The sequence below is a fragment of the Mauremys reevesii genome, linkage group 6 (genome assembly GCF_016161935.1).
Source record: "Mauremys reevesii isolate NIE-2019 linkage group 6, ASM1616193v1, whole genome shotgun sequence".
Lineage (NCBI taxonomy): Eukaryota > Metazoa > Chordata > Testudines > Geoemydidae > Mauremys > Mauremys reevesii.
Genome location: NC_052628.1, coordinates 65,287,204 through 65,300,823, shown reverse-complemented (window position 1 = coordinate 65,300,823; position 13,620 = coordinate 65,287,204). Strand labels below are relative to the sequence as shown.

Below are 13,620 nucleotides of genomic sequence, written 5' to 3'. Positions count from 1 at the left end.
AATCTTGATGTAATTAATGATATTGAGCATAAACGCTCAGCTCATATAACTTGATTCTATCACATTTCTAGAGTATTTATCTTGGATTATGTTATACATTCTAGAGATGTAATGCTAGCATGTTTATAAGGGTATCAATCTGATATTGGAGCATTTATATATTTGACCTTATTTTTTTTAATTTTTTTGTTGTTTGGTACTAATAATCTCTTTTGGTCAAAATGGAGTTTCACCTCCTAAGAAGTGGAAAAGGAAATGTGTTAGTGTAATCTGGTAGGAAATTTGATTACAGGAATATTTTTTTCTAAAAGTGTAAATAAGGGAAACTTTGTATTACAATAGTAAATCTCCTTTGTCTGAAAGAAAAAAGGTTAATCTTTTCTGGACAAACCATATCAAGCAAAACGTAGTTCCTGCCCATTAGCAAGGAAGCAAGTCTTCTCTACTTTTACACTTCAGCTTCTTTTATTTTGCGCTAATAAAAGTATAATAGTGGACTTTTTGGGGGAGAAGTACTTCAACAAGGAAATGTTCTTTCCCATCCCACTGGAAAGCATTTAATGGCCAAACTCTGAATTTTGAGCCTTACCCAGAGCCCAGTGAAATCTATGAGAATCTTTCCATTGACTTCAGTGGCCTCTGGATTGGGCCTTGTATACTTCTGGAGAAGATGCAGAAGAAATATTGCAACTTGTTAGTAAACTAACTGAAAACAAAAAACAATATAGTCTTGGTTAGACTGTAGAAAATGTAGCACTAAAAATTACATAATGATAATTGGCAGTGGCAAACAGTGAATGCAGCTTCTTTATTGTGGACATAAAACACTTAGCCCCAAATTATATGAAGCATTTAGATTGTCTTCTGAATGCTATTATTATTTTATTATTGTAGTGCCTATAAGCCTCAGTCATGGATCAGAACCCAGTTGAGATAGGTGCTGTATAAACACAGAACAAAATCCCCCCTAAAAGCTTACAATCGAAGTAATAAAACAAGAGTAAGATAGATACAGACAGACGGGAGAATAAAAAGAATTGACGAGACAATTGTTGCCTAACCATTGTCAATTTTTTTTGTAGGGATCATAGAAAAAGGAGAGATTTGAAAGAGGATAATGCAGATTTTTATGGGGAGCGCCTCCCAAGAATGAGGGGCACCATGTGAGAAAGTTCAAAGGTGCTTGTTTGAAAATTTAACAAGTGGGCTAAGGAGGCTGGCATCATGGGCTATCACATTGACAATGAATGAGACGTGACATGTGGGACGAGGATAGGCTGTGAAGGGCATTTGAAGTGAAGACCAGCAGCATATATTTGATGTGATAGAGAAGGGTGAGCTAAGATTGGGATGCAAAGACAGGGTTGACATGACCAAAGCAATGGGCTAGGAAAATGATCTTTGTAACAGCAGGCTGGCTGATGTGAATAGGGCAAGACTGCATTTGCCAAGGTCAGAGAAAAAGAAGTTGCAGAAATCAAGATGATGAGAGCCTGGGTCAGAGTTTTGCCTGGGTGGATGGATAGGAAAGTTTGAATTTTGGAGATATTATGCAGTAAGAATCTGCAAGATTTATACATTGCTTGGATTTGAGGACTAGAAAGAAGTCCAAGTTGAAGACGATGCTCAGGTTATAGGACTGAGTGATAGGCAGGATGGTGGTATTATTTGTAGTGATGGAGAATGAAGTTATCGGGGTGAGGGGTGGGGAGAGGCGTGGGGAAGGGAAAGACTAAGAGCTCAGTTTCAACCTTGTTGAGCTTGATCTGACAGCTAAACATCCATGAGGGAGATGTCAAGGAATGAGGATGATATTTTAGTTGGGACAGAAGACAGGTCTGGAGGAGAGTGGTAGATCTGAGGGCTTGGCTACACTTACAAATTTGCAGCGCTGCAGCAGGGTGTGAAAACACTGCTGCAGGCTCTGCAAATTGCGCGCGGCGCAAGCGCCAGTGTAGCCCCAGCCCAGCGCGCCCAGCGCCGCCCCGCTCCCCGCTCCCTATTCCCACAGGGGGAGGGGGAGCAGGACTGGGAGGTTTTTCTCCCAGCAGCGCTGACGCTGACTAGCTAGCGCGCGCGCGCTGCACAGAGCAGCTGCAGCGGCGCTTTGAAGTTTAAGTGTAGCCATAGCCTGAGAGTCATCAGCATAGAGATGGTTGTTGAATGTTTGTTTGCAGATAAGATTACTTAGAGATAAGATGCAGAGAGAAAAAGGGATCAACAACAGAGCCCCAAGGAACTCTCATAGAAAGTTGGAGGGGGAATGAGGAAAGTACCCCCCGAAGACACTTTGAAGGAGTAATTAGAGAAATAGGAGAACAAGGAGGGGACAGAGCACAGAAGCCAAAGGAGGACAAGATTTCAAGAAGAAGAGCATTGTAAATGGTGTCAAAAGAGAATGAGGATGGAGTACTGGTTCTGAGCCTTGGCTAGGAAGAGGTCATTAGAGACCAGCAAAAGGTGGAAGCTGGATTGGAGAGAATCTAGGATGGAACTGGAGGACAGAAACTCCATACAGCTGTTGTAGACGGAGTTCAGTGAGCTTGGAGAAGGGGCAGTTGGAGAATCAAGTAGAGTCAAGGATGGGGTTGTTGCAGTGGGAGACACTAACACGTTTGTATGTGATGGGAAAAAGCCCAGAGGAGAATGAGAGGTTAAAAGAAAAGCAAGGGATGGGATGAGAGTCTGTGCAAGGGAAATGTGGTGGGATGGGCTCACTGTGGGACGTGGAGAGGTTACAGGAAAGATGTTGAGATGCTGCATCTCTGACAGGAGGAGAGAATTGTCAGGGAGAGGAAGGAAGGTCATGTATTTTGCCAATTTTCTCTTGAAATAAATCGATGAGATCTTGTACGGAGAGAAGAGGGGAGATTTTCAGGAGTGCTGAAAGGTGGTGAAAAGGCACTGAGATTGTAGGAATGAGATTCAATTAAGTTGGAGAAGTTGACAGAACTGAATAGGAGAGAATTAATTTATAGTGGAAGAATTCAGTCTGGTCAGAAGATTTGCTCCAGAGAGAAACTGGAGCATGAGAACAGGAGTGGAGGAAGTGCATGTTGCAGGTGAGCGAGGGCTTGGGGGTTGGCAGAGTGGATCTTGCAATGGGAAAGAGGGACAGAGAGTCAAGGGTGGAGGAGAGTGAAATGTGGAGAGAATCAACCACAATAGCAATGAAAGAAAGGGAAGAGGGGAAGGGAGGAGAGGACTCAGAGCAGATGAGAAATCAGTGCTGATGGATTGGAGTTATGAGAAGACTCAGTGACAGGGCATGGATGTGTGTGTATGGGGGGAAGGACTGATGCCTATGTTGAAAGAGACCAGGTGACGGTTGGAGTGTGGAATTCATCAACAGGATCAGAGAGTGTGAGTGGTTGGTGAAGACCAAGTCAAGTGAACGTTCCTTTTGGTGAGTGGGAGAAATGTTCCAGAGCTGCAGGTTGAATGGAGAGGTGTGAGGAGTTAGGTGGATGGTAGATGTCAGCAAGGTTGATGGGAAGAGGAGAGAAGAGTCAGATGCAGTGCTGTTCAGAAGATGAGAAAGAGTGGGAGGAGGGAGGCATTGGAAGCAGTAGGAATGGGAGAGGAGAAGGCCAACACCTCCCAGTGTCTGAGCCATGGTAGTGAATTTAAAAGGAGAAGAGGCCTTTGCAAGAGGTGACAGAGACAGTGGCAGATAAAGGGATCCAGGTCTCTGTGAAAGCCAGGAGCTGGAGCTAGTGAGATATGAAGAAGTCATGGATAGTTGTCATCTTTTTAGAGATGGAGTGAGTGTTCTAGAGACAGCAAGACAAAAGAAGAGGGGGACGAACATAAGCGACAGTACTGGAAGGGGCGTCCTGCAACATTTACTTCAGTACCCTTCTACCACAGGCAACCCCATCATCTAATCCCATTCATAAATTTATCAGAGGAGGTAACAAAGATTTCACAGTCGAGGTCTACGTGTTCATTTGGAGCAAAACCAACAGAGTTTTAAAAACCATGCAGGATACTTTTGAACTAGACCCTGAAATGAATGAGAAGCAAGTGGAGTTAGCACAGGACAGGGATGACATCACATCAGTGAAACAGTTATTGAACAATTTAGCAAATGTAGTCTGAGAGAGTCCCTGACTGCCTTCCCATGGGCCTCCTCTGAACCCAGAGGGTCTTCCCTATTTTCTATTGCAGGAACCATCCCATTGGTAGCTTTATATGGAAGCTTAAATATTCCAGAACAGAATACCATATAGCAACAGAAGAGCGTTCCCTTCCCTTGAAATTGAGCATACTACTTGTGTCTGGTGCTTCTAGGTAGGCGGCGAAAGATCAAGTTATCTCCCGCTCAGCTCTTCACATCCACATCAGTGCATTGCACTGCAAAGCTCATGCTGAATACACTCAGGAAAGGGGAGTGGTGGCCACAAGCAGGAAATTAGTTTATGCTAATGCAGCACTTACCACCTCCCTCCTCTTATCTGTGCCATCACTCTGGAACGTTGGAGTTGGATTCTCCACTTCTTCCAGTTTTGCTTATGCAATGTGGGAGCACAACATAGTAAAATCTCATTCTGTGGTCAAGTTAGTGATAGAAAGGTAAGGGAGGTGTCATTTGACTAATAAAAATCTACAGAATCGTAATTTCAATGGTATTGCCCTCAGTGGCATGACAGAGGGGACATGCTGTTCCTAGCTCCAAGCTCTCGGGTTGATGGAAATTTTGATAATACAGTGTCATGGGAAATGAGTCAAGTTGGGTATCATTGGAAAGCCCTTTCTCCCATGAACACAATGGTACCAGACATAACAAAGCTAGAACAGTCATGTAGATAAATATTTGAGAAAAATGTTTAAAAATCAATATTTTTAATTATACTTTAACACAGGGATGCATTGCTTACGGAAAAAAACAACATTGATCTTGGGTAATCCTAGGGTAATCTTCCCCACCATTTTTTTTTTTTTTTTAGTACTTTCAAAAAATTGGTTGTGCTATGTTCTGAAAGTTATTAAAAATAAACAAGTTTCTTTCAAGACAAATGTGTATATGGAAAAGCTCCAGGTATAAACACCTTTAATTACATCTCAGAAATTTTCACACAGTGCCGCCACCACCTGCTCCCCTTGAATTCCATGGGGAAATTCCCAATGCTTTGAATGGAGACGTGATATATCTGATTATAGCATAGTATTAATTGAAAGCAAACCTATATAAATGCTGATTAAAATATTAATGTTCCTTCTTACTTTTCAGCTGCTTGATAACTTCTCTTGATAACCTGGATTAATTTCTTCTTGAAAAGGTTAGCTTTCTCTGTGTTTCTTTGGTTATAGATGCTTAAGATCTTTTATTCTCATTCTTATAACAGTTTAGAATTATTTTTATGGGACAAAATCCACACACAAACACTGACTGTAAGGGAAGGCACAACTCCTTGAATCTGCAGATGAATGCTAGATTAGAGCTAAATTTTAAGGGCTTGGCTACACTGGAGAGTTGCAGCGCTGGTGGTGGCTTTACAGCACTGCAACTCACTCACCGTCCACACTTGCAAGGCACATACAGCGCTGTATCTCCCTGGCTACAGCGCTGGCTGTACTCCACGTCTGCCTGGGGAATAACGACTGCAGCGCTGGTGCTGCAGCGCTGGAGTGCCAGTGTAAACAGTGATTAATCTTACTATGCTGTAACTGACCTCCGGAATTTTCCCATAATGCTTTTAACTAAAGAACTCTCTTTGTTTTGTTATGATGCTTCTCTTTGTTTTGTTGTGAACTCGGGACTCCTGGAGCTGCTTATCTAAAAAACAAACACAGCTACTGTTTGCTGTGAATGAGGCAGGCAGGGGGATGAATGTCCACAGCTAGTGTTTGTTTGAGGAGAGAAACAGCACGGCGGGGGAGGGAGTCTGTCGGAGCAGCTGCTTATCTGGTGTGAAGGCTATTTGCATTTAAGAGTGTGGGGGAAGTGGTAGGAATTTGCAAGGCAGGGAACTGACACAGTGTCGGCTCCAAAAATCCACTCTGTCTCTCTCCCCCACACTCCCTGTCACACTCCACCCCACCCCCTCTTTTGAAAAGCACGTTGCAGCCACTTGAACGCTGGGATAGCTGCCCATAATGCACCGCTCCCAACACCACTGCAAATGCTGCAAATGTGGCCACACTGCAGCGCTGGTAGCTGTCAGTGTGGCCACACTCCAGCACTTTCCCTACACAGCTGTACGAAGACAGCTTTAACTCCCAGCGCTGCACACCTGCAAGTGTAGCCAAACCCTAAGTAAAAGAAGGTTGATTACCATTTTAAATGTTTCACTGTTTGTATTATTCCCCACTCCTTGGAATTCAGGAAGAGATGGGTGTAAATACCTGCAGATATTTATATGCACTCAGATGTTCTATTGAGGGGAAATGAATTTGCACAATGCTCTATTTTAAAAAGTATCTTTACCCATTTTATGTGTATTTTTTAAAAAACAACTTTTTGCTCATTTAGGGTGGTTTGATGGGACAAGTATCTTTTTGGTGAGGATCCAAAAGGACAGTTGCCGAATTACAACAGCATATTTCAGTTACATTACCATATAAACAGTATACTGCTGGATTCTATTTAAATAGTAGTCTGCATTCACAAGTATGGAGTGATAATTTACATTAGCAATGATAAAAGAGAAAAAGTTTCTAATAGAGTAGGTAGCTTGGGGCTTGTTCTAATAGAGTAGGTAGACTATCCTAGTTTGAAGATTCAGCCTTACATAGCCATCTCCTAAAGTAATTGTTGACTCTGGGTATTTCAAAGTTGATAGACTGGATGGAGCCAGTAGCCACTTGCTGTCTATGTCTGATAAGTGAGTATAAACATGCTAATGCCAAGTTACGAATACACATATATGATCTGGTATACTGTTTAGTTTGGAGTGACTTAGCTGATGAAGTTGATTATAGAGGACCCAGTCGTGTATCTTCTGCAAACTTACAAAGTTTGTGGATGATACTAAATTGGGAGGCCTGGCAGTTGCTTTGGAGGCCAGGATTACAATTAAAAATTATTTTGACAAACTGGAAGTGTGGTCTGAAATAAATAGGATGAAATTCAATAACGACAAATGCAAAGCACTCCACTTAGGAAGGAATAATCAATTGCACAAATACCAAATGGGAAATGACTGCCTAGGAAGGAATACTGCAGAAAAGGATGTGGGGGTTATAGATGATCACAAGCTAAATATGAGTCATCACTGTAATAATGTTGCAAAAAAACCCCACAAATGAAAATTTGTTTTGTTTTTTTTATGTATTAGCAGGAGTGTTATAGGCAAGGCACGAGAAGTAATTCTTTCACTCTGCTCAACACTGAAAAGACCTCAGCTGGAGTATTGTGTCCAGTTCTGGGCACCACACTGTGGGAAAGATGTGGACAAATTGGAGAAAGTCCGGAGGAGAGCAACAGTCTTGATTAAAGGACTAGAAAACATGACTTATGAGGAAAGATTTAAAAAATTGGGTTTGTTTAGTCTGGGGAAGTGAAGACTGAGGGGGTACATAAGTCTTCAAGTATGTAAAAAGTTATGATAAAGAGGAGGGTGATAAATTATTCTCCTTGACCACTGAGAAAGGACAAAAAATAATGTGCTTAAATTGCAGCAATGGAGATTTAGGTTAGACATTAGGAGAAACTTCCTAACAGTAGGGGTAGGTAAGCACTGGAATAAATTACCTATAGAGGTGGTGGAATCTCTGTCATTGAAGGTTTTTAAGAACAAGTTAGACAAACATCTGTTAGGGATGGTGTAGCAAATATTTAGTCCTGCCTTGAGTATAGGAGACTGGATTAGAGGACCTGTTAAGGGCCCTTCCAGTCCTACATTGCTATTATTTCTGTGATTCTGTGTGCTTGAAGTTCACAATGTCAAAACTCACTGGGTTAAATATTTTCAAAGTATGCATTAGCACACCAAATAATTTTAAATATAAATTAATCCCCATAGTCCAAAATGGACCAGGTATTTCTGAACACCTGCTTCTTCACAAAGTATTTCACACTTATTAAATTATCTGTACAGTGCTTCTGAACTTTGATCTACTATAAAGGAAATACTGGCTTGTTGAAAGGAAGGATTCCTGATGCTTAAATTGGTCAATTGCTACAAGACATCACCATCTGCTGTTTCAGTCATTAATGAAGCAGTCACTTTCTGTATATATCAGGGTTGGAAGGGACCTCAGGAGGTCATCTAGTCCAACCCGCTGCTCAAAGCAGGACCAACCCCCATCTGGGAGGTGAACCAAAAATCATGATTTTCATTTAATTTAAAGTCAACTCAGTGGAGAGCCGGCTGCCAGCTTATTAAAATCAGACTACAGGCTGCTTTCAGCCTGGGGCAAAAATAGCTGAAATAAAAGGTTGGCAAGAAGAAAAAAATAATTAAGGCCTAAGAATAAATCCCTGAAGCACCCCCATTTGTTAACATCTTTGTATCTGAACTAACACTGCTTATGGAAACAACCAATGTACATTTCTCAAGTAACCTACAAAACAGTTTTGAGTTGCCACAAAGCATAATACTCTTGAGACTTTGAAAGTAACTTACAGCTAATAAAAATCAAATACCTTAAGTACATTTTAAATATTTTCCTACAGCATGGTCCTCCACTGCTTTAGGTAAATCCCAGGTGGCTAAGGATGGTGGAATGTCTTAACTTAGAAGGTTAACTGTCCTAGAGCAAAGAGTCTACCAGTGCACATAGTGTAAAATCTGTAAACTTAGACACTAACATCAACCACAGCTAACTTCAAGAGCTTTTGTCACAACAAGTACTTGATTTGGGAATGGCCACATTGGGGTACAGTGGTAGGTCTCTTCACCACTCTAAAGTATTTATTTGCTCCTTTTTCTCAATATTTTTCCTTTTTTCATCTGGGAGCAGTGAGGTGTGGAATAATCTCCCCACTAGTTTGAGCCCTGGCCAGCAAAAACTGAAATAATGTAGATTTGAATAAGTATAGAGTTGTTTCATACATTCTTTCATGCTTTCAAATATATCTTCTGGAAAGAAACAATAACATTAAGTATCAGTTACTAGCTTACTGCACAGGCAGTTTAAGGAACTTGAGGACTAAATTATGTATCTAGAACTTTTATTTGGAGTTATGAGGCAGTGTTTTAATAACTTCTCAAAAATAATTACCCAAAATATGATTAATACAATTTACCAAAAACTTTAGTACTCAATAGAAGTGGCTAAATTGTTATAATCTAAGATTGTTAAAATGTCTCAAAAGTACTCATTTTGGTAGTTCTCTTCGGTTATATTGATATAATTTTTGGGAAGGAGAGAAATTTGGGGAACTAATGTTGAGACCACTGCTGTTGTTTTTGCCTTTTCCTTACCTCTGTTCATTTTTCTCCTTTTCTGCATCTGTTACAGTTCTTCTCTGTGCTCTTTCTTCTTTTTGTCTGCTCAAGTGTATTTTCTCCTCATTTTTGGTTTTCCCAGAAATTAATTCATTTTGGGTTATTTTCTTAATCACCAGCAGCAATACATTTTACATAAAAGCTCCCATAGGAAAACTGGTTAGTATTTTACAATGCTAGGTTGCAGTCCTGAAAACACTTCTGTATGTTTGTAACATTAAGCACATTAAAATTCTCATTAACTTTTCTGTTGCTTAATGTTACGCATTTGTTTAAGTGTTTGCAGGATCAGAACCCTAGTCAGCTATTTTTGCAGAGGACTCTGTTTTAGAGCATTGCTGTGACTGCTTGCGCAACTACTGCCTATGGTGCACCAAGGCTTGTGGTGGGCAAACAACTGAGCAGAAGGGTGAGTGGTCAACGATGAAGCAGATCAACAAAGTATAAATGATTTAGAGGAAACGTAGTACCCTGCCATTGTGCTTTATAATTTACGGTTTGATCTTTAGCTGGTAGCTTGCATACTGTGAGTCTGTCTTCAAATGACAAATGGAGCTCAATCCAACACATTATTTCTGATGCCTTCTAAGACACATGGGCCTTAGAAGGCTGTGAACTCTGTGATAAGTTCTTAGTCTGCTGAAACGGTCTACCTAAGGATGAAAGATCCTATGTTGTCAACTAGTTGAATTTCATAGGGGATGATAACATGAAGATGAGCTTCACAGTCCATTTCTCTTGTGATCCATAATTCTGGATTTTCCATTCTGTTCATCTCTTCATCCTAGGTTAACATTAATTCTTTGTGTAATAGTGTTAGGGAAAGTGGGTCTTGTCAAACAAACCTGTTGTCATTCTTAGAGATTACAAACTTGATTGATAAAAGTCACTGTATAGGTGTAATATACTTCAGTTTTATAAGGCGTTTGACTTAGTACCACATAATATTCTGGTTTCAGAAATTAGCACTGCACAATATCAATAAAATATACCTAAATGGATTAAGAATTGGCTAATTCACAGATCTCAAAAAACAGTTGTCAATGGGGAATCATCAAAAAATGGGAGTGTAACCACAGAAGGGAAAACCTCTAATGGCAGCAGGCCATAAAAGAGACCCAGTTTGGGAATAAGAACCATTCAAGAAATAAATGTTTGCTGCTGATGTTTTAAAGAAAGTCACACCAGTGAACTGGTGGAAGTCACTTAAGCACTTGGATTCAGAGACTGTTGAAGTGATAATCACTTTTAACAGCAGTAGCTTCTTTTGCCAGTGTAGAAAAAATATTTTCTTCCTTTGGACTAATTCATTCCAAATTGAGAAATTGTTTGGGACCTGAAAAAGCAGGAAAGCTTGTTTTTTCTTTTCCATATTATGAACAAACAGGAAAATGAAAGTGAAGACAACTGAGTTAGCTAAAGAAGCCAATATTTTAAGTTTCTCATGTTGACTTGGCTGACACAGTCGATTTAATTTTTTTTTAATATTTCATTCAACAATTTTAGTTAAAAACAATTTTAACAAAAACAAACCTGATTTTAAAAAAATGTGAACGTTTAACTAAATTCAAAAATTCTTGTGCTGTTTTGTTAAAATATTTTATTGACATAAGTTGCTAGTGTAGACCAAGCCTTGGAGTGGCTGGAAATATGGCAGGTAATGGGAAAAAATGAAATTATAGCTTGAATAATTGTAAAATATTGTAGATCAAAATAGTTAGTGGAAGAGACGTTTGAAAAAGTGACATAGGTTTGATAGCTGACAGCAGGTTAGCTAACTAAGAAATACTGCATTCTTTTCTGGAATCCTCCATATTAGCAAGCTAAAGCTATATGGGAGGGAGTCCAGGACAAGGCAATGAAAATGACTTAAAGTGCCTGGAAAGACTAAAATTACTAAGGGTATGGCTACACTTGCGAGTTGCAGCGCTGGTGGAGGCTTTCCAGCGCTGCAATTAGTAAGTGGCCACACCTGCAGGGCACTTCCAGCGCTGCAACTCGCTGGCTGCAGCGCTGGCCGTACACCTCACTCAGCATGGGGAATAAGGATTGCAGCGCTGGTGCTGCAGCGCTGGTCATCAAGTGTGGCCACACACCAGCGTTGTTATTGGCCTCCAGCGTATAAGGGTGTATCCCAGAATGCTTTTAACTAAATTACTCCCTTTGTTTTGTTATGCAGCCTCTCTTTGTTTTGTTGTGAACCTCCGGAGCTCCGGTTGCTACCGGAGCTGCTCTACTGGAGCTGCTTATCAGCTCCTGTTTGCTGTGATCAATCTGTGAACAATCAAATGAGATCCTCCTCCCTGCGTGATTCACAGGGGTTGAGTGTTTGCATTTTGCTTGACCAGCAGAGAAAAGGAGTCATTCACAGGGGTTGAGTGTTTGCTTTGCTTGAGAGAAACGGGGGGGAGGGGGCAGAGGGGGGAAAGAGAGTATGTTGGATGCAGGCTGTTTGCAGTTAACAGTAAGGGGGTGGGAAAATTTTCTGATTTTGCACAGTGTCAGTTCCAAAAATCCACTCTCTCTTCTCCCGCCCCCCTCCCCCGGACCCTGTCACACTGCCCCACACCCCCCTCTTTTGAAAAGCACGTTGCTGCCACTTGAATGCTGGGATAGCTGCCCATAATTCATCACTCCCAACAGCGCTGCAAATGTGACCACACTGCAGCATTGGTAGCTGTGAGTGTGGCCACACACCAGCGCTGGCCCTGCACAGCTGGACGACCAGCGCTGCAACTACCAGCGCTGCAGATTTGGAAGTGTAGCCATACCCTAAATGTTTCTTGGTTTAGTGATAGGTAAAAATAGTAGGTCAGAGGAGAGCATATATATACCAAGAAAGGAGAGGATTTATTTAGAACGATTTAAGGGGATGAAACTAGATGTGTTGGGATGAAATTAAGTAAGGGAAAACTTAAGCAGAGTATCTGGAAAAATGTCCAGAGCTCAAGATCATTTGGACTGTGGAATAGTCTTTCAAAGGAAGTGGAGGAAACTTAATTGTTTGATGTTTAAAAACAGGATTGGAGGAAGTGCTAGGAATATAAAACCAGATTTTCAAGATCTCAGCCAGGGTGTGGATTGATTTAAATAAAATCAAACAAAACAGAACAGAAAACCTTGATTTAAATAATTACTTGTAATCTTTGCTTTACATTTGTACTTTTTAGTTATTTCATTGGTTGGTAACCATTAAAGCATGTTGATTTGAAACTAACTCTAGTCTTGACACTAAATGCTACTAATTCTAGCCTTTATGCTAAATTTGGTGGTTCTTTTTAATAATTAAAAGGAATACACTATATCTTTACAAATTGACTTAAGCAGTTATAGAGCTTAACATATATTTATTCAGTCTTAAATTTTATTTTTTTATTATATTAGAAAATGGTGAAGGATAAATTTCTTATTTAATAGATTAATTTTTTTTACTTATGATTTGTGTGTCAAGCTCTATTTGGATGAAAATTGGAATTCAATTAAAAATGCACACACAAAAAATAAATTTGGGCTGTATTAGTTAAATAAAATTATCTTAAATGTGCTTGATATATAAGAAAAAGGTTTATCAGAACATATTTTACACTTAAAACTAATTGCTGTATTAAACAAAGGCAGTATTATAAATTGAGATGATTGTTTCTGGTCACACAATGTTTGCCAACGTGTTAGAGCTATTAGATCTTACCCTCTCATGCCTCCATTTTATTTATTGATTGGAAGAGGAAAACAAACTTTCCTGGTTTCTTAACTTTGAATGAAGTAGTCATTGAATTGAACTGGTTGAATAAATTGAAATGAAGAAAATATTCTCTCTGCACCTGCAAAATACTGTCAAAAGTTAGTTTAGCCCAAAGGGAAGAGGTGGGACAGGGCCAGAGCCTCTTCTCTTCTGGCTATGCTGCCCGGTGCAATGCAGCGGCCGAGTGAGCCCGGAGCCCTCCTTGGCATGCTCAGGGTTGGCTCCTGTCCCCAGAAGCTGAGGCTGAGCAAGGCAGGGAACGGTGACAGCGGCAGCCCTCTCCCTACCCAGGCTCAGCTTCTGGGGACAGGAACCAATTCTGAGCATGCGGGGGCGCTCTGGCTCGCTTGGCCACTCTCACCAGAAGCTGAGCTGGCGGGGTGGCCTACTGCTGCCGGAGCCAAATGCTCTCCCAGGCAGCTGCTGTACTGCACCAGGCAGCATCCGGGAGTGGCTCTGGAGCCTGGCTGCCAGAAGAGCACC

At 40.8% G+C, this 13,620-nt stretch overlaps 1 protein-coding gene across 21 annotated transcripts in view; it reads left to right on the top strand.

Moving 5' to 3' along the window:
• The window catches only part of PJA2 (praja ring finger ubiquitin ligase 2), a 79,550-nt gene that overhangs the window by 20,319 nt on the left and 45,611 nt on the right, over positions 1–13,620 (top strand). For 7 of the 21 annotated variants that reach the window (XM_039543886.1, XM_039543883.1, XM_039543901.1 and 4 more), the window contains one exon: positions 5,234–5,282. The exons of 9 other annotated variants lie outside the window; for them this stretch is intronic. Coding sequence is in view for 1 of the 12 variants with exons in the window: in XM_039543897.1 (XP_039399831.1) it covers positions 7,453–7,464 (12 nt within the window). In the remaining 11 variants the exon portion in view is untranslated. Of the gene's footprint in view, positions 1–1,082; positions 1,180–5,233; positions 5,283–7,437; positions 7,465–9,606; positions 9,805–13,620 lie in introns of those variants that run through there. 5 more of the 21 variants (XM_039543884.1, XM_039543897.1, XM_039543894.1 and 2 more) reach the window with 5 other exon arrangements.